At 38.0% G+C, this 24,504-nt stretch overlaps 1 protein-coding gene across 1 annotated transcript in view; it reads left to right on the top strand.

The window, feature by feature from the left end:
* LOC145684360 (uncharacterized) overlaps positions 1–23,906 on the top strand; it is a 77,251-nt gene extending 53,345 nt beyond the window's left edge. Inside the window, exon 3 of the mRNA XM_081756593.1 lies at positions 23,317–23,906. Within this exon, the coding sequence (XP_081612719.1) occupies positions 23,317–23,323 (7 nt within the window). The 3' untranslated portion in view covers positions 23,324–23,906. The remainder of the gene's footprint in view (positions 1–23,316) is intronic.
* Positions 23,907–24,504: the final 598 nt, after the last annotated feature.

Here is a 24,504-nt window from a genome sequence, read left to right as displayed (position 1 = left end):
TTAGCAGTTAGGAATTACCGTTATGCTCTGATATGTTCGTCTTTTATAATAAGGATTTATCATTTCATCTTTCCGTTGCGAATCACTCTCAGAGCCGTTCAATTTTTGTTTTTGAATTACTTATCGATTCCGCAATTTAGATGACGGTGCAAACAAGGAACGAGAGAAATGTTGAACTGTTTTGGTATGGCTTTCCAACAAAAAGTTACAAATTTCCGCAACAGATGGCAGAGAAAATCAAGTATAGCTGCTGTGCTCAGTCTCCGCGTTCTATCAACAGGTGGCGGAACAAGTCTGTGAGAAGTGAAACCCACTCCGTGTTTCGTTGTTATGTGTGTGTGTGTGCGTTATGTGGAGGCAAGAAACAAGAGCTGGGATGGGAAGGGAAAGAAATGGCTTTCCAATTATGCAAAGCATTTTCGGAAGGATAACCCGTGCAAATAATCCGAGTTCGATTTCTATGAACGCAAGCAAGCAAGAAGAAATTTAGCCTTCATTAAGCGACGAAGAAACTTTTTTTTTTTAGCTCAATACAAGATTGCAGCATAAGCCATGCAGTACAAAATACGATATTTGATTTGCTAGGTGATTAAGAAATGAATGGGATTTCAAAGACAGATTAAACAATTCAACAGTCTTATTGATTTTTCTTTAACTTAAAACAGATGGAAAAGCTTAATTTGATAACAAATTACGTGTTCAGTATTAAAATTAATTTTCAGTTGTCCAATCGTTTTGTTTGCTACATTATTAGTGATTTGGCCGAAGACGGGCTCCAGCCCACTTACCTAGATCAGGGTTTCTCTACTGGGGTGTCACGACCCCTAGAGAGATCGCGAGAGGGTTTCATGGGGGTCGCGAAGATAAGCGGAAGAGATAAATATAATTAGAATCTAATACAGGAAAATAGTTTTAAATTTTATTTTGAATTTTGTCTTGATAGGCAGGGGCGGATCCAGGACGGACTTCTGGGGGCGGTGGGTTGTAATACTGCTACTTAGAGCTACTTTTAAGAGCTCCAAACTCTGGGATGGGTTTAATTTATATATAAAATTTAAAAAAAAAAAAAACTTTTCTCCTCTGGGGGGCAATCGCCCCCTCCCTGAATCCGCCACTGCTGATAGGCATGCTTTTATTTATATACATACTGTTAAGAACAACAAAAAATATGTCTACTAAACATTTTCAAGAGGTGAAAGAGTTACGATACGAAACTAATGAGAATTACATAATGAAATACCAGATAAATCCGAATGCAACAAAACTTGCATATTGAAATACAATTAAAATTGAAAGCTAATGAGACACCAGAGCATGGTTTTGATTTCACTAGTGCGGGAATGTCCGGTTCAATCTTCGTGACGCACGTTATCAAGTCATTTAAAATACTCAATAACTTTTTTAACAACTGTCCAAGTTTTTTCAAACCAAAATTATAAATTAACATATTTTATCATATGATCCAAAATTGAAAGAGTTATGAAGTTTTAAAATGTTCAAACCGACTCCATTTTGACGGATCGGATTCGATATTTGTAATATGAATGAACTGACCAAATTTGGTTTTTATCCATTCGCTTTTAGGGAAGTTACTGTGTCCACTATATACAAGAAATGGATTCTACTATTATAGAAATAGATGGATATCGTGAGATTTCCGCAATATATATATTAAAAATCCCACACAAGTTTATTACAAACCAGAAATTATAAGGGGGTGGCTGGCAAGAGAATGTGATAAAATGGGAGTCGTGATAGGAATTAGGTTGAGAAACACTGACCTAGATAATAGTGCGAGGATTGGTAGCCAGCTCTTTTCCTTGTTGTTCAAAGATATATATATGGAACAGTGGCGGATTTAGCCTGGGGCTCTAGGCTCAGGGACGTACGCAGGGGGTGGGTCCTAGGGGTCCGGACCCCCGCCCTAAATTCAAACTTTTGTGTAAATTTACCCTAATTTTAGGGGCAATTTTAGGAATTATAATATAAAATAGCCTCATATTGAGTTTGGACCCCTCCCGAAATAAATTCCTGTGTACGCTACTGCCTAGGCTACTCTGTTTTTTGAGTTCAACAATAATTTAAGCTATTATTTATATCTTTTTGAAAGTTTATAGCAAATTCATGATATACGTATCATGGTCTGGGTTCTGGTTGTCACCCACACTCACGCCCTTTTTTACCTTGTAGATCTTCCTCTAACATGGAAACTGGAAATTGAAAAGGTAGAAACGACAATAGAAGCTGAGAAATATGATTAGACACTGGGCAGGCCCTGACCAATTAGCCACCCCGTACAATAGCATCATTCCCCATCATGGGCACCCGAAGGAGGGCAGCCCCATCCTAGCTCACGAAAATGTATTAAATTTCTGAAGATTTTCTTAATGTAAATAAAAAGTAGCAAAACTAATATAGCAACCAAGGAAATGCCCGCCCTAGAAAATTTTCTTCGGGTGCACCTGTTCCTTTCCCCATCATATCTTAATCTCCTGAGTCCCTTTGCAATACAATTGTTAAACTCCTTTCTTTATTAAGAAAATTGTTGGAAAGGTCAGATTCCGTGGTATTGTATTCAGTATATAGCAGCCTTACTGTACTGAACACAATACCATGGTATTTAACCTTTCCAACAATTTTCTTAATACAGAAAGGCATTTAAAAATTGTATTGCATGCAATACGCAGGACCTCAGGAGGTTAAGAGTTTGCCACCTTTTAATACGCCTAAAACAGGGTACACTTATCTAACATGTAAATCACCGATTATCACACTTAGATTTGTGCATGAAACAATTTATTAAGAATAACAGAAAAAGATACGTACATGATATTCCGGGAATAGACCGACAAACTTCGTGTATTTGTTGAGAACCTTAATACAACAGAAAAGTTTGCCTAGTACTTTGATCACAAAAGCCTAATTACAAATATGGGCCAAATTTAAAGCCATTAGTTGAATTGATTGATTGATTGAATATGTTGATTGGATTTTTATTTTCACGGTTTTCATGAAGAGCTCAATAGAACCAAACATCACGTTTGTCGGTGCCAGTGAGAGTTATTTTGCCATGCTGTGTCACCAGGAACGAAATTTGACTAACAGCAAATAGTGGGTTTTATCAGCACTCTTGGCCCAAATACACTGTTAAAGGTTTTCGCAGTTTGCTGCACAGAATGTCCCAGTTTGAATTCTTAAAGTAAAGTTCTCCGTTGTGGACTTTCATACGACCATATTCAACAACACACTGTCTGCGTAGCTAAACTTGTTTGTTGAATGTGTACATATGTAGAAAGTTTGTGAAGTTACATACGTGATCTTAATTCATCCTTGTGTTGGTTTCTGAGGTAAGTTTCCCACTAGATGTCAAAGTGGACATTTCATCAATCTAGTTAATGACCTAGAGACAAAGTTTCGCATGTATGAAGTCACGGGTAATGGTAGTGAAAATATGTCAATGGAAACAAAAACTCGTCTAAGTAGTTTTGAGTTTACACCAATCACCTAAAAGTAAAGAAGCAGAAATGATTTCATATTATTATTATTATTATTATTATTATTATTATTATTATTATTATTATTATTATTATTATAGTCACAATCGGGTCCAAATCAATCCAACAGCATGCAATATACTGGGATGGATTTAGCACTAGCAGTGTTTCTTTCAGAAAATATGTTCCGGGGAGCACTGATGGTACTATTCTATTTATTATATTATAGACGTATTATTTTGGTCTCCTCCAGGGAGGGACTCTCAAAGATCCGGGGAGGGCAGTGAACCCCAAAAAAACTTGTCTGGGAGAACCACTGACCACTAGGGCTTGGCCTATAAAGGAGCGAACGTTGGACGAGAACTTTATAAGCAAGACGAAATAGTTGAACAATAATAATCATCATTAAAGTCAGAGTAAATGCCATCTAAGTAATAATTCTTTAACAAGACTTCAATCATTGGTGGTGCAGCAAACATTTGCGTATGGGCGGGCGCGTAATCCTGTTGTGCGCGGCGTGAACCTGCAAAATATTGTACGTTAGGACGAGGAGCGACAAAGACCTCCAGGCATAGGGACGGGAAAGCATTGAATCCGGCCTTGGCAACATGTAACAAAACCACGAATTACTCAGGATTAAGTTTTGATGAATTTCCAAAGGCACATCGTAGCGCACTGTCCTTGCTTCCACACCGTATTGATCCTATTTTCTGCAGTATTCCATGTTTTCCTGAACTAAAGTAATATAACTATTTATTTTCCTCACTCTCGTCCTTTTAAAAGAATTGGTCAAAAATATTACACTGTCTTGTAACAAACGAACTATTCTTTTTTTTTTTTTTAGTAATTAATTATGACTTCCACCCAGGCCCGAATCAACGGGGAGCCGGGCCCTCTTGAATTTTTACTGGCATTATAAATTTTTTTACGATTGGCTTACAAATGAACTATAATATGGTGATTTACTATAATATTGTTGGATCGGGCTCCTAAATTCTACTGTTCCACCTACATTTTTGGACTGGCTAGGGGCCTGCTTCCACCACCATTACTAATTTTGATGATTGTGCCGGCAGTGTGTAAACAACAAATTAAGATTGTTCTTCTTCAGGTGGGCTTGGAGACAATTACATTTTCCTTATCGTGTTAATCACGTCATCAATGGAAAAGCTTGTAATATGAGCAGTGTATAAACGGTATTCTAGGAATTGCGTTTAGCCAATTCGAAAAGTGCTTCTTATGTTACTTTGACCAACCACACGTAAATCTAGTGAACGCTCTTTCAGTTGACCACAATTTGTATATCTAAAGGAAAGGAAGTGTCAATTGATCATGACAAGCCATAGTTTGTGTTACATCTACCATAATGCTGAGTCTTCTTGCTTCATTTGCTTGTTTCACCATTTCACTTTGAAGTTTTTATGCTGTAGCGCGCATCAAATAGTTAATAAACGTTTCTGAGAAAACCGTGATAAGAGAACCTCTGCTCTTACTACCAGATTTGACTTCAGTTTCAAAGCCTCTTTGTTTTTAACTCGTCAGTTTCAACTTTGGATTTTTGCTTTCTCGAAAGCACCTCATCATTAGGTGCTTCTTTAAAGTGAGAACAGGGTTTGAAATTATGAAATAAGTAAAACTAATTCAACATTTTGAGATGTATCGTCTAAAACATGAAGCATCCTCATTTTTTGTGTCTTCTGTATTCAGTTCCTGGCTCTGCAATGAATTCTTCTAACAACATTGCTTCTTTCTTTGTAAAATAAAATGAAATCTTTAAGTTTTACGTCCCATGGTTATGCCGGTTAGGTTAAAGGAGACGGTGATGATGAGAGATGAGTGAAATGGTGGAATGAAGAAAGTGGAAGGAAACGGGAAAACCCCGAGAAAACCCACGAGCACGGTGTTTGTCCATCACAAAGTCCACATGGCGCGAGCTGGGATCGAACCAGGGACCCCAAGCACCGGAGGTGAACGCTCTACCACTGAGCCACCGCGTCCCCTTCTTTCTTTGTATGTGTGTTTGATGAATATCGGCTAAAAAAAGATGCTTGATGAATTCGCATCTTTTCAGAGGAGGCATTCGATGTGTTCATATGAATATAGTAGTGGTTCTCAACATCGGGTCCGTTTCATTAGAGTTGCAACAACTCAGAGATTCACGGTATTCATTTCATACTACCCTTCTATTACGAAAAACAAAACTAATAACACTGAAGCATCTAAAACATTAAAATAACAGAACAATACTACAACGAGATTATCTTAAAAGTCTGGGTGGATATCTGACCTACACTTAAGGCCTGGTCTTCAGTAACTCATATTACAATATTTAATGTAAATAAGATATGCCCGATATGCCTATTGATATTGTAAAGTTCTGCTTGTGCAGGTGTTGGTAGAGCATTGGGAAAGCAAATTACAGTCCGGAATCGTTTTCTCCCACTACCAGTTTTTATTACAAAATTCTACTATAATACAAAATAGATACAAATTCTTTAATGTTGGGTTAAAGTACGTGTTACTTCGAACTGACGGTCTCAGGAAGATATCCTCACTAAGCAAGCTACGTGAGAAGCAGGCGCGTCATTTAGGGGGGAAGGAGGGGCAATTGCCCCCCCCCCCCCGCTAAGAGTTTGAGGATTACATATACTTTAATCGATTGTCTACTAATATACTAGTACAAAACGTGAACATCTTATGTCAGTGGTGCTCTTGTCCCCCTCAAGCGAAGTCTGAAATGACGCCGCTGGTGAGAAGGGGTAGAACACTGAACGCTCCACTGCAACCAGAGAGGGATTAGAGTCCTGACAAAGCTCCACTGCATGGTAGTTCGATGTTGTGATAAGAAATCTCCCAATGCTCCATTGCAAGCAGAAAGAGAGGTAAAGATTCCCATAAGGCTTCACTGCAAGCCAAGTGGGAAAGGAAGCCTAAAGCTCCACTGCAAGCTAGAGTCTTTCTGTTTAGGTGAAAAACTTCCACGGCTTCACTGCAAACCAAGAAAGGGGATTTGACCAACCGAGACTAATGTCTGTTCATGGAATCTCTACATTATATAAATGCTATATTTGTGTACATACTTGCAAATATCAATTAGATGTAACAAGTACCTAAAACTGTAGGTAGTTGAAGTACATACTTAGCACATGAATATCATATGTGGCAAGTGTCGGGTACCTAAAAAGTAGCTGGGACACCTAAATGGCACATTCCTAGCAGATCTTGTGCTGTTAGGGAAGGTTCCCATAAGGCTTCGCTGCAAGCCAAGTGGAAAAAGAGGCCTAAAGCTCCACTGCAAGCTAGAGGCTTTCTGTTTAGGTGAAATACTTCCACGGCTCCACTGCTAATCAAGAAACGGGATTTGACCAACCGAGACTAATGTCTGTTCATGGAATCTCTAGATTATATAGATGCTCTAGGCGAGGCGGTAACGCTGTTGTTTCTCCTTCGTCACATGACCAGTGATGTCACTGTTGTCTACGTCATCTGCAGCCATAGTAATCCATAGTAAGATGCACATGGTTGATGTTTGTAAATAGAAGCACATGTTGGGTATTTGTAAACACAACCATGCGGTATATTACAATATTCATTTTCCGTAACCATCTCCTGCCAAATTGAAGCACTAGATGGAACCACTGTATTTTTTTCGGAAGAGAATAGCAAGACACTTGATAAAACAAAATTGATAAGAGTCCATCTGATTTTTCACTGCTACTAACGGACTCCGTACATTCATAGCTGTGGAGAGACAGCCTGGAACAGAGGCCCTTAGCTTGTGGCATTAAAGAATTGGCTTCCAATAACCGAATCAACAGTGAACAGTTTCACATGGCCATGATAGAAATCGTACACAGGGACCCTAGAACCTGTAGGTGAGCGAGCTACGTCACTGTTTTCCTCCTTTGGCCTGTTCCCTAACGTTCCATCCATATATACCTTAATCGCATAAGCCAACCACATTCCGATTAAGTTTCCTGTAATACGTAAACGTATGGAGACTTGCGGATAAATCTTAACGATTAATACCACGTCGAAAGATGTTTTTAGTGCAATATGTCTATACATACGGACGACAACGCGTAACAACCTATAGGCGGTCCTACAATACGAGATAATTGCGGTTTTAGTTATTACACGCAGCTTTTGAATCTTTAATTACTTACGCTCTATCAGTAATTAATTATATGCTTGACTCAAGCTTTGTAAGCTGGAATTCCCGGCTTTTTCACCTTACTAGTTCGACACTGATCAACAGATATCAGAGCAATTAATCTATCAGAGTAAGAAACAGTGAGAAGCGGTTTCTGCAATCGATTGAACGTACCAAGAACAGACTCTGTTCCATTCGTGGGGGGGGGGGGCATGATGGTTTAGTGGTAGAGCGCTTATCTCTTGTATGTAGGGTTCCTGATTCGATCCGAGGCCAAGTAAATTTGTGGTGGACAACATTGTCTGCGTGGGTTTTCTCATTCCACCAATTCTTCCGTTGTCATTCACTTGCTTTAATCATTGTCTCCCTTAGCCTAAAGGGCAGCATAAGCGTGGGACGTTAAACTCAAAGATTTCATTTTATTTCTGTTTCATTCGTACCTCTCGAAGAAAATCGGAAGAGATAATAATCCACTAGAACTTCCGGTTTCAGTATTACTGGTCATAGAGCAAAAATGACCAGAGACAGGGACAAATGGCGTTTTGATTAGGATTCAGAACCGATAGACCACATAGATTTCATCTCCATCATTATCTTTGTACTGAAACTTGAAGTAACAGAAATTTACCACCACCTTCGACTTGAATATTGATCTCCAAAGATCAAAAAACGATAAAAAGATTGCAAAAAGTGTCTTTTTTATATATATGAATTCAGTGTTCCAAGATTAAATTTAATCTAAAACGCGAGGGTTGCGTTAAGAATTGATTTGGTTGGCATATGGTCGGCAAATGCACCAGTTAAAACATCGGGACAACGTTGGGAGTTAGGCAGCCTATTCTTTCCCACTGTTAAATCTATCATCTAGAATATGCTCTTTGGAGAATCTGAAATAATTAATTACTAATTCTCGAACGTTCATATCATCACACTCACGTAACGAATACACAATGCTTTTATATACGAGAGTCATTCAGAAAATAAAAGCCTTTTCGCTTTATTTGATGCAACTTGTCCCTTCTGACAGTTGCTTTCTTCTGTTCTTTTCTTCCCGCACGTGGTCACAACAATCAGGCAAGAAGAACTGTTTCTATGACAACAGCACGTTCAGCCAATTATAATGGCTTATTTTCCTCGCTCTGCAAATGGTAAACATTCCACCCTTTCCGCACGTTGCCAGTTTGAATATAAACAAATGCACATTGTTTTAATGGAATGTCAACTTGAATAGTGGACCTGCTGGTTATTGAAAGCATTTTCTTTAGTTCTCTTTTGTGTCATTTAATTTTATAAAACTGAGATTTACTTGTGGTGAATAATTTCGTGCTTCTATACGCGACGCAAAAGCTGGCAACACAGCATTCAGCACAATGTGCGCGCGCATTTTTGCCGATCCCAAACGTTTCAGCATTCTTGCCAATTTGATGTCGAGAACCGAACCCAAACAACCCTGCGGGGCTTCTAACCCGTTCCTACTACTACTACTACTACATTAGCTGTGGATCTATATAGTACAAGGGCAAACTTATTTTAATGAAAGAAGTTTGATGAAAATTAAAAAAAAATAATCGTTAAATCACTTTTTGAATATTATTTTTAATCTTATTTTAACGAAAAAAGTGTTATAATTTTTTTTTTAAATAGTAAAAAAAAAAACTTTCCGTAGGCAGAACCCACGCCAAAAACGATTTTCTTTACTGGCATGTTGCGCTAGCCCAGTCGGCTACCAGAGCCGACAACATTTGCCGTTTACTTTGTGCTATATGTAGATCATGACTCGTGATATCGTATCTCTATCGGCCAATCAGATCAGAGGATATCTGAAACGTTTGGGATCCGCAAATATGCTGTGCGCGCAGGGAGCTGTCTGAAAGGACAAGTACTAGATGAAAAACAATTTTTATTTAAAAAAAAATGTTACATACGTCAAGTTACCTTCACTTCTCTACATAATCACTTGCTACATTTAAACATTTGACGTAGCTGTTCACGAGCTTCAGAATTTCCATGTTAAACTTTTTTGTCGTCAATTCATTAAGGCAGGTAGTCACTGCAGTCTCCAACTCTTCATCATTTCCGAAACCTTCATCATCATTTCCGAAACTCTTTCAGCTTAAGGAAAAGTGGAAATCACTAGGAGCAAGGTCCGGACTATAGGATAGATGATCAAAAATTTCCCATGCGTGAGTAGTTCATTCCTTTGAATATAGTGATCACCTGACTTAATGAACTTTTGGCACAAGAGTGTAATATGGGAATTTTCAAAGCTCGTGACCAGATACAACAAATATTTAAATGAAGGTCGTGAGTATGTAGAGAAGTGAAGGAAGGTTCAGGTATGTAACAATTGTTTTTCTTTATAAATAAATATTATGTTTTCATTTAGTATAACTAAACGGAACTTTATTTTCTGAATGACCCTTGTACTTACAACCTTCCTACATGCATGCGTGAACACCCTGTACATTTACATGATGTGAGAACTTCCGGATGCAGAGCGCATCCTGATTCATGAGTAAATTTTATTAAAATCACGAAAAAAAGAAGAAGCAGTTTCTTCACCTCAAGATGTACGTTCTTATTGCTTTCTTTCTTTCCTCACGAATTTCGTTTTACCATTTGTACTTAAGTTCATCCAACTTCCATTCTTTCCATATTTTTACTTTTTATGGCATGATCAATATTAAAGAATTCATTGGCGTGTTCTCTCTCTCTCTCTCTCTCTCACTCACTCACTCACTCACTCACTTGTCAATAACATAAATAGAGACACTATGTTGTGCAAATGATATAGCCCTAAAATTATTAGTATTCTATTTATAAATCACGTGATTCGGAAGTACGATAGCGTGATAACGAAACTTTACTCTCTCTCTGTTTCCATTGAAAACATATTTGAAAAATTCAAAAATATTTAAATATACAGTATATTCCTTGGAACAGCAATATGTATCTCGTTCATTTCAACTATCGATAAAATACTACTTGGTTATAACAGTGTTGGTGATGACTGTATAATGTTAGAAAGCCAAAATTGTTTCTTATAATTACGAGGGCTGTCTAGAATGTCTCAGAAGTAAAAAAAAAAAAAAAAAAAAAAAAAGTGACAATGAACAAACCAATTGTATTATATACATATTAAAGGTACACTCTTAAGCTATTTTTCCACATAATCGTCATGAAAATTAAGGCATTTATCATACCATAGCACAAGTTTTTCAATACATTCGCGGTAGAAAACTACCGCCTGCAATTTCAACAACTGGCTTGCACCGCATGCAGTTCGGTGACAGTATCAAAGCGTTGTGTAGCGAGCCATGTCTTCATCGCTGGGTCACTCGGAGCCAAATCCGGGCTGTATGGTGAGTGATTGAACATCTCCCATCCATAACCATCCAAGAGCTCTCATCGTCCTGGTCCTCATCGTGAACATTGGAACGGCCATTTTAAAAATCAGTGCATCATTGCCTCACTTGGCCTTCACTCATTATTCCATGTCAGTATACTTCATACAGTTGCCGAAGGATTTTAATTGGCTTTGTGGTTTTAAGCCAAAAAAAAACCAATCATCGAACACTCCTCACAAGACGCGGGATTTTCTATTGCAGCGCAAATTGTAACACGTCACAGAAAACACAGTAAGAGCGTCGCAGCCCTCACGCTACCACAGATTGATGCATAGTGAGTGTGACAAGGATGTTATAAAATAGTGGATCTGCCCATACGTATCTTCATCCTATGAATTCAATGAAGCCAAAAGAAACAACTGAGCATCGTCTGCGCTGACACGTCTGATTGGCTACTCTCGTTTCCGCCATGATGGTTGACTCGAAACATTGCGATCTTATTGGCGTGGAGCGGGCAGAGTAGATGTGGCAAAACTGTGACGTTTGGCTTCACGATTTTGATCTATGGGCAGATCCTCTATTTTATAACATCCTTGGAGTGTGACGACATTCTGACACCAAGATGGCCACCCTGACTCCTCCCACTGCTGCGATAGGCCAAAACGTCTAGAACTTCCTGGACAGTTCTCACAGTATACTGTATACCTAACATCATGACTAGTAAAGCCTCACAGGTTCATCGTTACAGAATCGAAAAGTCTCTAGTGCCAAACGCATCCAATGAAAAAACGATACGCGGTGGCTACGTGTCTGCTTTCTAGTGTAGTAGTTAGATTGGTTGCCCTTGTGCATAAGGTCCCGGATTCGATTCTTTGTGTCAGAACATCGAGCGCACTAAAGTGCTTCATATGCCACTTCAAACTATAGATATTGATTGACTGAATACGTGATTGATTGAATGATGGATGAATTTTTGATCGATTCAAATGAATTGTTGAATGATTTTTAGATTGATTTCTGTTTATGTTCTATGCCATCTACGAGCCTATATATGACGTGATCTGCTATTGTTAGACGTTAAGAGTATCAGGAATAAAGGAATATAATGTGAAATAATTAAAAAGGCATTAAGACATAGTTGGAAAAAGTAGTATTTTAAGTGACACTATAAAAGGTATGATGGAAGAAAAATGAGAAACGTAGAAAAATATGAAATTAATGGTATACTTCATAAATCCATACGGAATTCCCTAAGGATCATAACTAACTAAAGATATACCACATTGACTTGATCCCTAGTCTTCTGTTGCAAGCGCTGCTATCGGCTGAAGGAATTCCACTCGCTTTCTCTCGCTTAGTAACAGCTGAACCCTTGTTGGCTCAACGAATGGGTGTGAGCTTTAGTTCGCATTTTTGCCACGGCTCAAGACATTTTGGCAGCACAAATAATTAACTCCATAGCCTATGGAATCCATAAGTTCAATGCCACTTTCACGAAAGCTCTCCATTTACTTCTGTCCTTAGCCCACTGGATCCAGTTTCTACTTTATATTCCTATCTCTGCGAGATCCATCTTAATATTGTCGTCCCATCTGCACCTATGTCTTCCTAATGGTCGTTTTCCGATTGGTCTTCCAGTTAAGACTTTGAAAGCGTTCCTACTTTCTTCCATCCTGGTTACATGATTTGCGCACCTGAGCCTCCTAAACTTGATGACCCTAACAATGTTGGGTAAACAGTATAAATTATGTAGTTTCTCGTTATGAAGATTCCGCCATTCCCGTTCCTCTTGAGTCTGAATATTCTTCTCAGGATCTTGTTCTCAAATACTTTCAGTCTATGTTCTTTCAGAGTAAGCGACCATGTTTCGCAACCATACCGAACAACAGGGATAATTGTCGTTTTACATATTTTGAGCTTCAAATTTCTCTACAGGATTTCGCGACGACAAGAGATTTTGAATTGAATAATAACACGAATTTCTTGCTTTTACTCGACATTCAATTCCTTCGTGAAAAACTTTTTAGTCTGTTAATATTGATTCTAGATATTTGAAAGTGCCCTAAGGATCATAGTATATGAAAACTTCTAAATATATAGCAAGCGACCTATCAGTCTCACTGATAGAACAAGATTATGATTAATTGTTCTGGTAGAAGGAGATACCAGATCCCGATAGCGCTAAATTCCAGCAGCTTCCTATTTACCTCACGATTTTCATGTAAATTGTTGAATGATTGGGATCTAAAACACATTCTTTAATCTAATCATCACCCTCTATTCAAACCGGAAGAGAAAGAAATGAACCACTTCCGGTTTTAACGTTGATCACTCTAAAGTAAAAAACGGTAATTGATAGCGAGAAGTAGCTTTCAGTAATAATTTAAGTGTCCCAAAAAAATATTCCATCTCCACTGTAATCTCTCTACTCACACCGGAAGTGAGAGAAATCTCATACCACTTCCAGTGTCAGCATTAATTGAGAAAATGTCAACCAGGCAGGGGCGTCATTTAGGGGGGTAGGGAGGGGCATTTGCCCCCCCTGAGTTTGAGATGTATATAGATTTTATCAATAGAATAGTAGTAAATCAGTGAAAAACGCGAATTTTACTTATATCAAGGGGTCTTGCCCCCCCCAAGCAAAATCTGAAATGATCCTCCTGCAACCAGGGACGCATACAGGACGGACTTCTGGGGGGGGGCGATGGGTTGTAATACTGCTACTTACAGCTAATTTTAAGAGCTCCAAACTTTGGGATGGGCTTTATTTATATATAAAATAAGAAAATTTCTTCTTCTGGGGTAGGGGCGATTGCCCCGATCGCCCTCCTTGGATCCGCCCATGATATCAACTCATGCTAACTAAACTCCTTCACGTAATGTACACGTGATACAGGTACTTGTTTAGTTGGTAGCTAGCTTCAGTGTTTCGTCTGGACACTCCTTTATAGCCACCGCTGAACTGTAGTATAGATAGACTGAGAAAACAATTGTATTTTCGAATAAACATGATCTTGTTTTTGCTGGAATAACTTTTCCTATGGAAATTATCTTTTAACACACTTGGTCTAGTGCGGTAATGGTCATATTATGTTCATATATTATCAAAGCACTCTTGTCAGTTCTGGGTTAATGGAAGCACAGAAGATTAATACCGCAGGACATCTATATATATTATATCCGTGTTGAAGCGAATGCATAATACAAGCTAATTTAAATGACGTTAGCGCAGAGTAGAATGTTATTGGCAAACAAGATACTCCTGTTAACAGCTGCCGTAGACACAGACTATTTGTTGGAATATGTTCAGGCTATGGTTATCTGTAATTACACACAACTATATTTATTATCTTTAACAAATAGGAAATAATAATCCTATCTGTTAACAAGTAAAAGAGAGAATTTAATTTGCTGTCTTTGTATTGACGTTAATAGGTTTAATTATACTGATTACAGAAACATGTTATATGTCACTCTATTTTGTATAGTCTGCACATGTAACTATCATTCCGAATAGTTCAAAAGCAGATTGTGTTGCAAAATTAAGATATGGTAGCAATATCTTTTGGGAAGGTTTAACATTGTTGTCACCAGGACCAGCTCTAGGTAATTTGCCGTCCCCTTGCAATAGCATCATTTTCCGGCCCCTTTCTCCAGAGAGAACAAATCTTAAAAGACACGATTTTAAGTATGTTATCCCATTATGAACAACGAAGGGGAGAAAAGTGCACTCGCACTCAGAAATTCCCAAACATTACGAATACAATCTCGTTGCGTCTGTTCTTTTTCTTTGAACAAACAATAATCTATATTATGTTTGATAATTTCAAGTACGGTATCTGGGAAGTATTTTGAAGAGAGATGCTTACTGCACGAAAGAGACCAGGTCAAAAATTGCCATAGCAAAAGAAGCATTCAACAAGAAAAGACCACTCTTAACTAGCAGGCTCAATATTGGACTTAAGAAGAAGTTGGTCAAGTGCTATATATGGAGCATTGGACTGTATGGTTCCCAGACGTGGACATTACAGAAGTTAGAGAGGAAATATTTGGAGAGCTTCGAAATGTGGTGCTGAAGGAAGATAGAGAAGATAAAATGGACAGAGAGAGCACCAAACGAAGATGTTTTAAAACGGATAGAAGAGAAGAGGACACTTCTAGCCACCATCCTTTGTATTCTAGAAAGGCCAATTGGATTGGACACATATTGCGAAGAAATTGTCTTCTTCACACTGCCATCGAAAGAAAAATGGAAGGGAAGCGAGGAATAGGAAGAAGAAGAACACAGCTGATCGATGATTTGAAAGATAGGAGAAAATACTGGGATTTAAAAGAGGAAGCTGAAGATCGACAAAAGTGGAAGAAACATTTCCAGGCTCAAATCTAAAATTAAAAAAAAAAATCCTCATTAATCCCAGGACCTGCAGAAAGGCAGAGTACTTAATAATAATAATGTTAGTGAAAGATAAAGCGAACACACCTGTAGAGGAAAGATGATAATCCTTTCTATAGAATTCAATATCGAGCTTCAATCACAATATATCAGTTTACAATTCCAGTGCAACTAGCCCTTTTATCTTTATTCCTTGATTTTCCTCCTACATCTATTAATTTTTATTTTTAAAAAAAAACTCTTTCTCGACCTTCAATGATAAGGGGCTTGTTAGTGGCAAGGACAAGACTAGTTATCGTGTCAAAACTGTGATAACTAACTAAAAGGAACAGATGTTCGCTACTGTTCGAAAATTGACTTCTTGTGTTTGAGAAGAATCAAGCAATTCATGCTGGAATTTTCTGACAATTTGCTTTAGCACTGTCCATGTGACCTTAAATTAATGCGACCTAAACATGATTTATGCATGTAGTATTCAAATAGAAGATCAGCTTAGTAAATTTAGCTACTATCATCATGAAGTCTATTTCCAACAAGAAATATTTATACAGTAGAACTGGCCTTCAGCCTCATCATATACGCATTCAGCGTGGGAGATCCGAGATTGATTCCCGGTGGGAGAGAGCCGTAGCTACCAGGGGCGAGCGGGACCATCACCCGGGGGCGCTGATAGCAAGTGGGGCGATGAAAACTAGCAAGAGGAAACAAGTGTTGGAAATGAGTAAATAGCTCGTCGCCCCGAAAAAGTATTGGCGCCCTATTAAATCAATATTGTTGTTGCTTTGCAAAGAAATAGCCCCATGCCGTAAACGTCGCCAACACCTAATGGCCCACTTGCGGGTAAATGTCGATCGTGGATATAGCGACGCGTCGAACGATTGCCGCTAGTGTCCCACTGGCGGCAGGGCTTCGTCGAGTCGAAACAGATATCTTAGTCGGGGTGTTGAAGTTACCATCTCGTAACAGCAAAGACTTCTTTTTGGTCCGCGCTCCTTCGATTCATCGCGGAGAATCGCGAAGGGACCAACACGAACTATCGCCAGTCATGTGCATGCGGTTATTATTATATATTATTTTTTTTCCTGACGAATTGTTTGTAAAGTGAGCTCCGGGGGTCAAGAATAACCTCTGCCTCAACATCATGAAGTGAAAAATTTTGAGATAAGTGCGATAATTGTATGAATTCAGATGGCAATTGTTATCGATCATTAGAAAGTGAGTATGGGAGAACTATGAAATAAAGTAAATAGACACGCGTCATTTTGTTATAAAATTACATGGCGAACGCATTTTATTTTATCCTAAACAGTTATCGTCAAATATACACGGTTTAAGGAGCACTCTGATTAAGCAAATTAAAAAGATCTCAACGATTTATCCCTTTACAAGCGAGGTTTCCTTCATCGGCTCCGTGAGCCGGTGGCAATAGCCGAGTGATCTCGGGCGTTCCGCTTCAGATCATGAGGCGCAATTCACTGGGGGTTCGAATCCCTCTGCAGAGCAAAGTCGGAATTTTAACTGTCCTGGATCTTTCTGTGCTTGTGTCCCTGTCGTGTTTGGATTACGCAGAAATTGCTCGAGTTGCCAATGGCGAACAGTATCCCGGTTGGGACGAACTTTTTTTTTTAAAAAAAAAAAAGTCGGAAGAACACCCGTCTAGTAATCATAAGATTGGTGGTTCGAGCCGCCTCCCGGATACGTTTTTGATACTTTTTTTTAGTGTTTTTTAGACTCACCTTAATGTAAACAAATCACACATATAGGCGTTTTAACATATTTTGGGGGAGTAATTTGTAGTTCATTGGTGTTTTGACGCGTCTCTGCCGCTGGTGGACCGCAGGTGGAATAATTTTCAAACCGGAAGAGGGGCCACCGCGGATCGTCGCTGCGGGGCCGCCAATTTTTGGTGAGATTTCTCTAGTTGCCCATTGGTGGTCCACCGACGCTTACGGCATGGGGAGATTTGTTAAAAATTTTTCTTGCTCGATCCGCTCGCAACGCAAACGTTTCAATAAGTTACAACAAGTTTTTGCATATTACTTAAAGAAAGTTATTATATATGATTTATTAATGATGATGTGATATACAAGGTACTGACTAACGACTTACAGTATACGCAAGAGCGTTTTCAAAATCAGAAACGGTCAAAGTTAGAAATACATGTTCGGCGTTTTGGTGTTGGTGAGTTTGCTTAGTTAATCATGCTTTTCTACCCAACCGGATTAATCACGATGGTGAGATTGAAAGTATGAAAATGAGAGGAGTAAAGAGACACACGCAAGGTGCTGTTTGCGCGGGAATATTAAAAACGGAGGTAAACAAGGGCAATAATAAGATTTTCGAACTTGAAGCAATTGTATAATAGGGTCTTAAGGGGTCAGGATTTGGCCCAGGGAATTTCGCCCTTTTCAAAGACTAGACCTAATCACTACTAGTAAATTTTTATTCCTTGCTCCATGAACTATTTGGGCTGCGGTGGCTCAGTGGTAGAGCGTTCACCTCTGGTGCTAGGGGTCTCGGGTTCAAACCCTGCTCCCACCAAGTGAACTTTGTGGTGGACAAACACCGTGTGCGTGGGTTTTCTCGGGGTTCTCCCGTTTCCCCCACTTTCTTCATTCGACCGTTTCATTCATCTCTCATTATCACCGTCTCCTTTAGCCTAATCCGGCATAATCGTGGGACGTAAAACTCAAAAATTTCATTTCATTTTTTTCCATGAACTATTTGTATCATGAGGATATTTTTTTGTGCATATGTAACATATATATCTAGTTACACCAACATAAGACAAAAAGTATAGACCAACCTGGGTGCAGAAATCCGTCATTTCGGAGTTATAGGCTGCCGAAAACATGAAATTTAAAGTTCCATAGCTCCAATATACTATGGGAAATACCGTAGTTGGGTCAAGACTTCACTTAGGGACTAGTATGTGCTCCATCCAAATATCCATGTTTCAGAATCCTGCGGCACTTCCGCAACAATTTTTATAGAGGGAGTTGGTGAGTACTTCAAATTATATGCCCGTAGCCAAACTCCCTCTATAAAAATTGTTGCGGAAGTATCGCAGGATTCTGAAACATGTAGTTTTGGATAGCGCACATATTAGTTCCTAAGTCAAGTCTTGTCCCCACTACGGTAGGTTCCATTGTTTTGGAGCTATGGACCTTTTGAAGTTCATTTTTTCATATTTTCGGAAGCTTATAACTTCGAAAGGAAGCATTTGGCATTTGTGCACCCAGGTTGGTCTATACTTTTTGCCTTATCTTGGTGTCAGGAATCACCTCCCAAACAATGTCGGTGTTGTTTCTTCATATCTTTATGGTTAGTGTGGATGTTTGCACGTCAAAGAACAATATTATTTGTGAAGAGAAATTGTCTAAAACGATTACAAGAGAAACACGCAAAACTTTAGATTTTAACAACTTGCTATAAAACTATTTCTTTTTAAAGAAAGATTATAGAAGTTATAAAATTGTGAGGGGTAGATAAAACTGTTTCCAGTCGATTTGGTTACACAGTTAATATCTTCCTCCATTCATTCATAGAAGAGCGTCTGGATGTTGAAAGTGTTACATCGAGACCAGGGAGAGACAAGTTTTTAAAACGTTAATCAATAATCGTAAAATCTGTCTGGGAAATAATGCTTTAAATCAGATCTTTCCTTAGTGAATGGTCTACGTCGATATTATATAAAGGACTATCGAAGATTCATTCGCCTACGATAGCAGACATAATATTCTTATCTATTCTCAATTCGTTAGTTAGTGCATTTAATGATGCAGTTACAATTTTTATGAACTGTAATTATGTATTTTAATCCTGGCTGTTTTAGACGCCCATTTAGCTACGATGATGCACTGTACGTAACTGAATTCTACCTTGTTGTAGTGTCGTTAAATTGAGATTTAATTTTATACCTACGTGGGTTATTCAATATATAAGTTTCCCTAACCTGTAAAAGATTATTTTTTTTAAAAGATTTATTTGTCAACTATACATACATGTGTAACTGGGTCCCTCCTCACTTCTCCACATAATCTTCATTAACATTTAGGCATTTGTCTGACCGTTGAAGCAATTTGTCCTAACCCTTTGCAAAAATATCACGGCTATTTAGCACTCTACTGACATTGCGCTCCATCTGTTTCAAAACGTTCACCCTTGCAATGCAGACTTTAACATTAAAAAAAAAAAAAAAAAAGAGTAACCTGGTGCTAAATTGAGGCTGTGTGGAGAGTGGTGCAGCTGTTCTCGCCCTAATTCTTCAATTTTATGTATTGTTTGCGTACTGAGTTGGGGTGGGCGTTATCGTCAATTTCTTCTCATAGGAGATCAGGTAGCTTACCTCAAATTGCGTTTCCCTGAAGAAGAGTTCAGGTTCGACAGAAGCGACTTGGTCCCCTGTCAACTAGTAATGAAGAAGTGAAGCGGAGTGTAAGGAGGTTTGCTAAATAGCCAGAGCACTGATTTTTTGCAAAGGGTTTGCACAAATTGCTGCAACGGTCAGACAAATGCCTAAATCTCAAGCAAGACTATGTGGAAAAGTGAGGAAGAACCGACCTACATATGTATGTATATTTCAAAAATGTATCTTAAAAATGAATTTTTACAGGTTAGGAAAATATATATATTGAATGATCCTCGCATTTATTATTTTAACATAAAGTCTATGATTATGACTAAAAAGAACTCTGAGCGGCCAAATGATTTTTTCATCGTCATTGTCTTGTTTGATTTCTTTCACTTTTGCTACTAATTATAATATTAGTAATGATACGAAGTGCAAACGTGAAGGAAAAGCAAGAATAGGAATAGTGAAATAAGCCTTTAGAAGGAAAAAAAAAAAGACTATTTAGTGGGACCTTGAATTCAGAGTTGAGAAAAAGAACTTATAAAATGCTTCATGTCGAGTATTCTATTCTATGGACCACAAACATGAACATTACACAAAAATAATGGAAAATCAAAGAAGCTTTCGAAATATGGATGTGGAGAAGAATGGAAAGAATTAGCTGATCGAGAGGGAAACGAATGAGAGAGTGTTTGAAATGGCGGGGAAGAAAAGAACAATTTTAGGTATGATTAAGAAAAGGAAGAGAAACTGGTTGGAACCATGGGCGCCCGCAGGATATTTTCCAAGGGGTGGGGGGCAAAAAACACACACACAATTGCTAGAATGAAACCCAACAAAACAAAACTTCATTGCTATCAGCACCACGTCAGCAAAAGAAACAACAAAGAGCGAAATTATCTTTTCAACTCAACTGACGGATACCATTATTCAAAATACTTAGCATTGTATGCAGCATTAAGAAAATATGAAACATCACATGGAGGAGAGAAGTAGATTAAAATCTTAGGGATGTATTTGACTAAATTTTGTTACTCTAAATCATTTAGTGAATGTTGATTTTAAAAGTATACTCTTGTCACCAGAAGAGCCTATAAATGTTAACCTTTTTCGAAAATCTTCGGAGGGGCAATTGCCCCCTCTTGCTCCCCTCTGTGAGCGCCCATGGTTGGAACATTGGCAAAGAAGGAAATGTATTATGAGGGACATGCTAGAGGGTATGGCGACAGGAAAGAGAGGGAGGGGAAGGAGATTACAATTCATGGACAATATCAAAATAGAAAAATCGTATACGTGAAGATGAAGAGGTTAGCGGAAGACCGTGGAACATGGAAGCTTCTCTTGTTGCAGCAAGTAACCTACCAATAATGGCAGAATACCTATTATTATTATTATTATTATTATTATTATTATTATTATTATTATTATTATTATTATTATTATTATTATTATTATTATTATTATTATTATGAGACTGCTTCATTTAGGGGTTTGAGAAATGCATTTATTTTAATAAGTTGCTTACTAATATACTGTGAAATTTTAGTGTCGATTGACAATTTTGCCCGCCCGCCCCCACTCCCGCAACCCTTCCTTGGTGAAAACTGAAATCACGATGCTGGCGTTAACACGTCATTCTAATTGATTTTATTTTCAAGAAAAATCAGATGAAAGATGAAAATAAAGAAACGCATACATTTTGTTAACACACACATACAATTAGATATTGCTGCCTGAGTTCGTTTTAAATTGCTTCAGTATCCTCCAAAACTTACCACGATAATTATTTTAATAAATTAAACTATTTCGTGAATTTTAAACTTTGCATTTCCTTCGCAGAAATTAGAAATTCACTTCAATCAACTATGGCTTCCTCACTTATTATTAAGGTACGATGGGGAATCCAAAAGAAACCGGATTGAAAGAGCGCTGCCGTTCCTAGGCATAGTAGAGAGTTCTCCTGCTAGGTTGGTCTAGTAGAGACTTTCCCAGATCAGTTGACCAAGCTGCGTCTGCGTAGAGGTTAACGTTTGATCGTATTACTGTTTTTCTCAACTGGTCTCGTTTGCCGCCTGCGAAATCGTTATGACAGATTCAAAGGAACAAGGAGTGTGTTTGCTTCCTACTTGGAAAATCGGAAACGAAAACTTACCAAATGCTTCAACAGGCTTTCAAGAAAGATACTATGAACCGCACACATTTTTTTTGAGTGGTTTGGGCGCTTTAAGTGTGGTGAGATGAGTGTTGAAGATCATACTCGTTCTGGGTGCTCTTCATCATTTCGAAACGACGAAAACATCGAACAAATCTGCCCCAAAATCAGCGAGGATCGTCGTTTCATGATCGATTTCGCAGGCAGGAGTGAGTTGGAGCACGTGCCAGCGTGAGGTTTTGCAAATGAGACATGTTGCCGCTAAGTTTGTTTCTCGCCTGCTCACACAGGATCAAATCATTCGTCTGAATTTGAGCCAGGACTTGAAAAATCAGATTGAAAGTAATCCAAACTTTTTGACCAACATGATGACATTTTCCGAGAATTAAACAAAATCTAAAAGGAAAATGTTTTGATGGTATAGAGGCTGTAAAAAGAACTTCGCGGAGGGCATTGGACGATATAAAAGTTCCAGAGTTCCAGAGGTGCTTCAAACAGTGGGAAAGAAGATGGGAGAAATGAATCGCATTTAATGGAGGGTACTTTGAAGGAGACTGAAAGAATTTTGTAAAAAATGTAATAAATTATTTTTTTAGAACGAAAGTCCGGTTTCCTTTGGGTCCTCCCTCGTATATAAAATAATAGGTAGCGTTTAGCGTTCTAATTGGCTCCCTGTCCGTGACGCCTGTGGAAGAACTGTTGTCCAGCTTGAAACAGTATACCAACTAGCGTAATTATGTATGCAATATTTCATTTGTTCTCTTGAACGATACCTGGCGATACCCAAGAATGTTATAAAATAGAAGATCTGCCCTTATGTAACTGAATGACCGTCATATATGTTGGCTGAAAACATTGCGATGTTTATATGTAGACATGTAGTACGTCTGTCGTTTTTATTTAAGCCCTTGCTTCACATTTATATTATACAATGGTTAAATTCTGCACGTATGGCTGTACAAATAAGAGTGAGAAGAAATTACCTGAAATTACCTTTTATAGGTAAGAAAATGACCAATCATAGGATACGTATAGCTTCACGATTTTCTGGTATGGGCAGATTCTCTATTTTATAACATCCTTGGCGATACCTCCACGTGACGTCACCGACCGCAAAGTATCCTTAGAAAAAATTAGAGCAAAAAGGGTGAATAGAGAGTCCCTTGTCCTCACTTACTATATCTTTAACAGCATAAGTAAAACAAGTTTAAACAAGTCACGCCACAACCTTTGTTATCATAAGGTACCGGACTCTTGTCCTCGTTGCCTATAACTAAATATACATAAATGCTATCGTTGCAGTTTCAAATTTAAAAAAGACCATACTTACCAATGCAGAATATAAAATATTGTTTGCTTGGAAATTAGTAATTCTTTTAAATGACCAAAATAGCTAAACCCGTGTAATCTTCTTCTGTTGCAGAAAGTAAGACAAAAAGAAAATAGAAGAAATTACTGACTGGAAGGAAGTAGGTATAAAGTTTCCGTGGAATTTAATTTTAGAAGAAGCGTTTGGAATGGGGCTACCAGCCGGATAGCACATAAACACAGCATCCCTTGAGAAACGCGGAAAGAAGATAAGAAAAGAGCGAGGAAAATAGAAGTGCAAGAAAGACAACACAGAGAGAAACAATTTCTTAAGACAGTAGACTTCTCTTAACTTGCTCACTTAGCCAGTACAACAAAATAACGAAATAATCGCAGTTGATCAATGTTAAAAGAAAAGTTATGTTAAAAACTCCTTTCATACCGATTTGTAAATGGTGCAAATAACATAATATGTAACTGTTTATCTATATATTCTGTTTTTGATAATTTATTCCAGTGATTTAACAAAAGATATATATTTTTTAATCTCTAAACAAAGCAGCGGTTAATTACAAATAATAATTATGTAATAGTTTCACCAACTAACTAAACCTCTTGGCTTCATCTGACACAGTTGAGACTGGTTCTGAACGCTGATTGGTTGATCAGAATGTTCTCAGCCAATCAGAATTAGAGTTCACAAAGGAGGAAATAATTTTTTTTTTTTTTTTTTTTTTTTTTTTTTTTTTTTTTTTTTTGCTCCGGTAGGCACTACTGGGTCGAGAGCAGGAAGATTCGGTTTAGGAACTCTCGGTAGGAAAAATTGGTGTAAGAAAATTAGCTCCACGGAAAATTTGGTGTATGGAAAGCTCGGTGTAGGGAATGCTACGTGTAAAGAAAGATTCGTTGCAGTAGACCGTAGGTTCCATTAGAAACTTATCTTTGAGGGTAAAGGAGTTTATTAAAGTTCAAATTATGTATAGAACGTACTTTCACTGTCTCAAGGAATTTTTAAAAAGATTGTGATCATGAAATAATTGGAATCCAACATTTAGACGGATTTTAACATTTCATGGCCCTTACATGACGAAATAGTTAGTTTTTCGATGTCCGTCCGTATGGTTTAGCGAAGCGACCATCGCTATCAATCGACATTTAATTTGAAATTTAAAGTTTTTATGCTGTTTTAGAGGCTGTCTTCTTCAGTTTTCTACTTCCAAAAATTAATGTAGATTACTTGAGGAATAAAGTTGAAAATTGCAGATTTTAGAAAAACAGTTCTAACGATTTTATTTCTATTTTA

This window comes from Thermobia domestica, chromosome 4, assembly GCF_964235325.1.
Source record: "Thermobia domestica chromosome 4, izTheDome1.hap1.1, whole genome shotgun sequence".
Taxonomy (NCBI): Eukaryota; Metazoa; Arthropoda; class Insecta; order Zygentoma; family Lepismatidae; genus Thermobia; species Thermobia domestica.
This window is presented reverse-complemented; position numbering and strand designations above follow the sequence as displayed.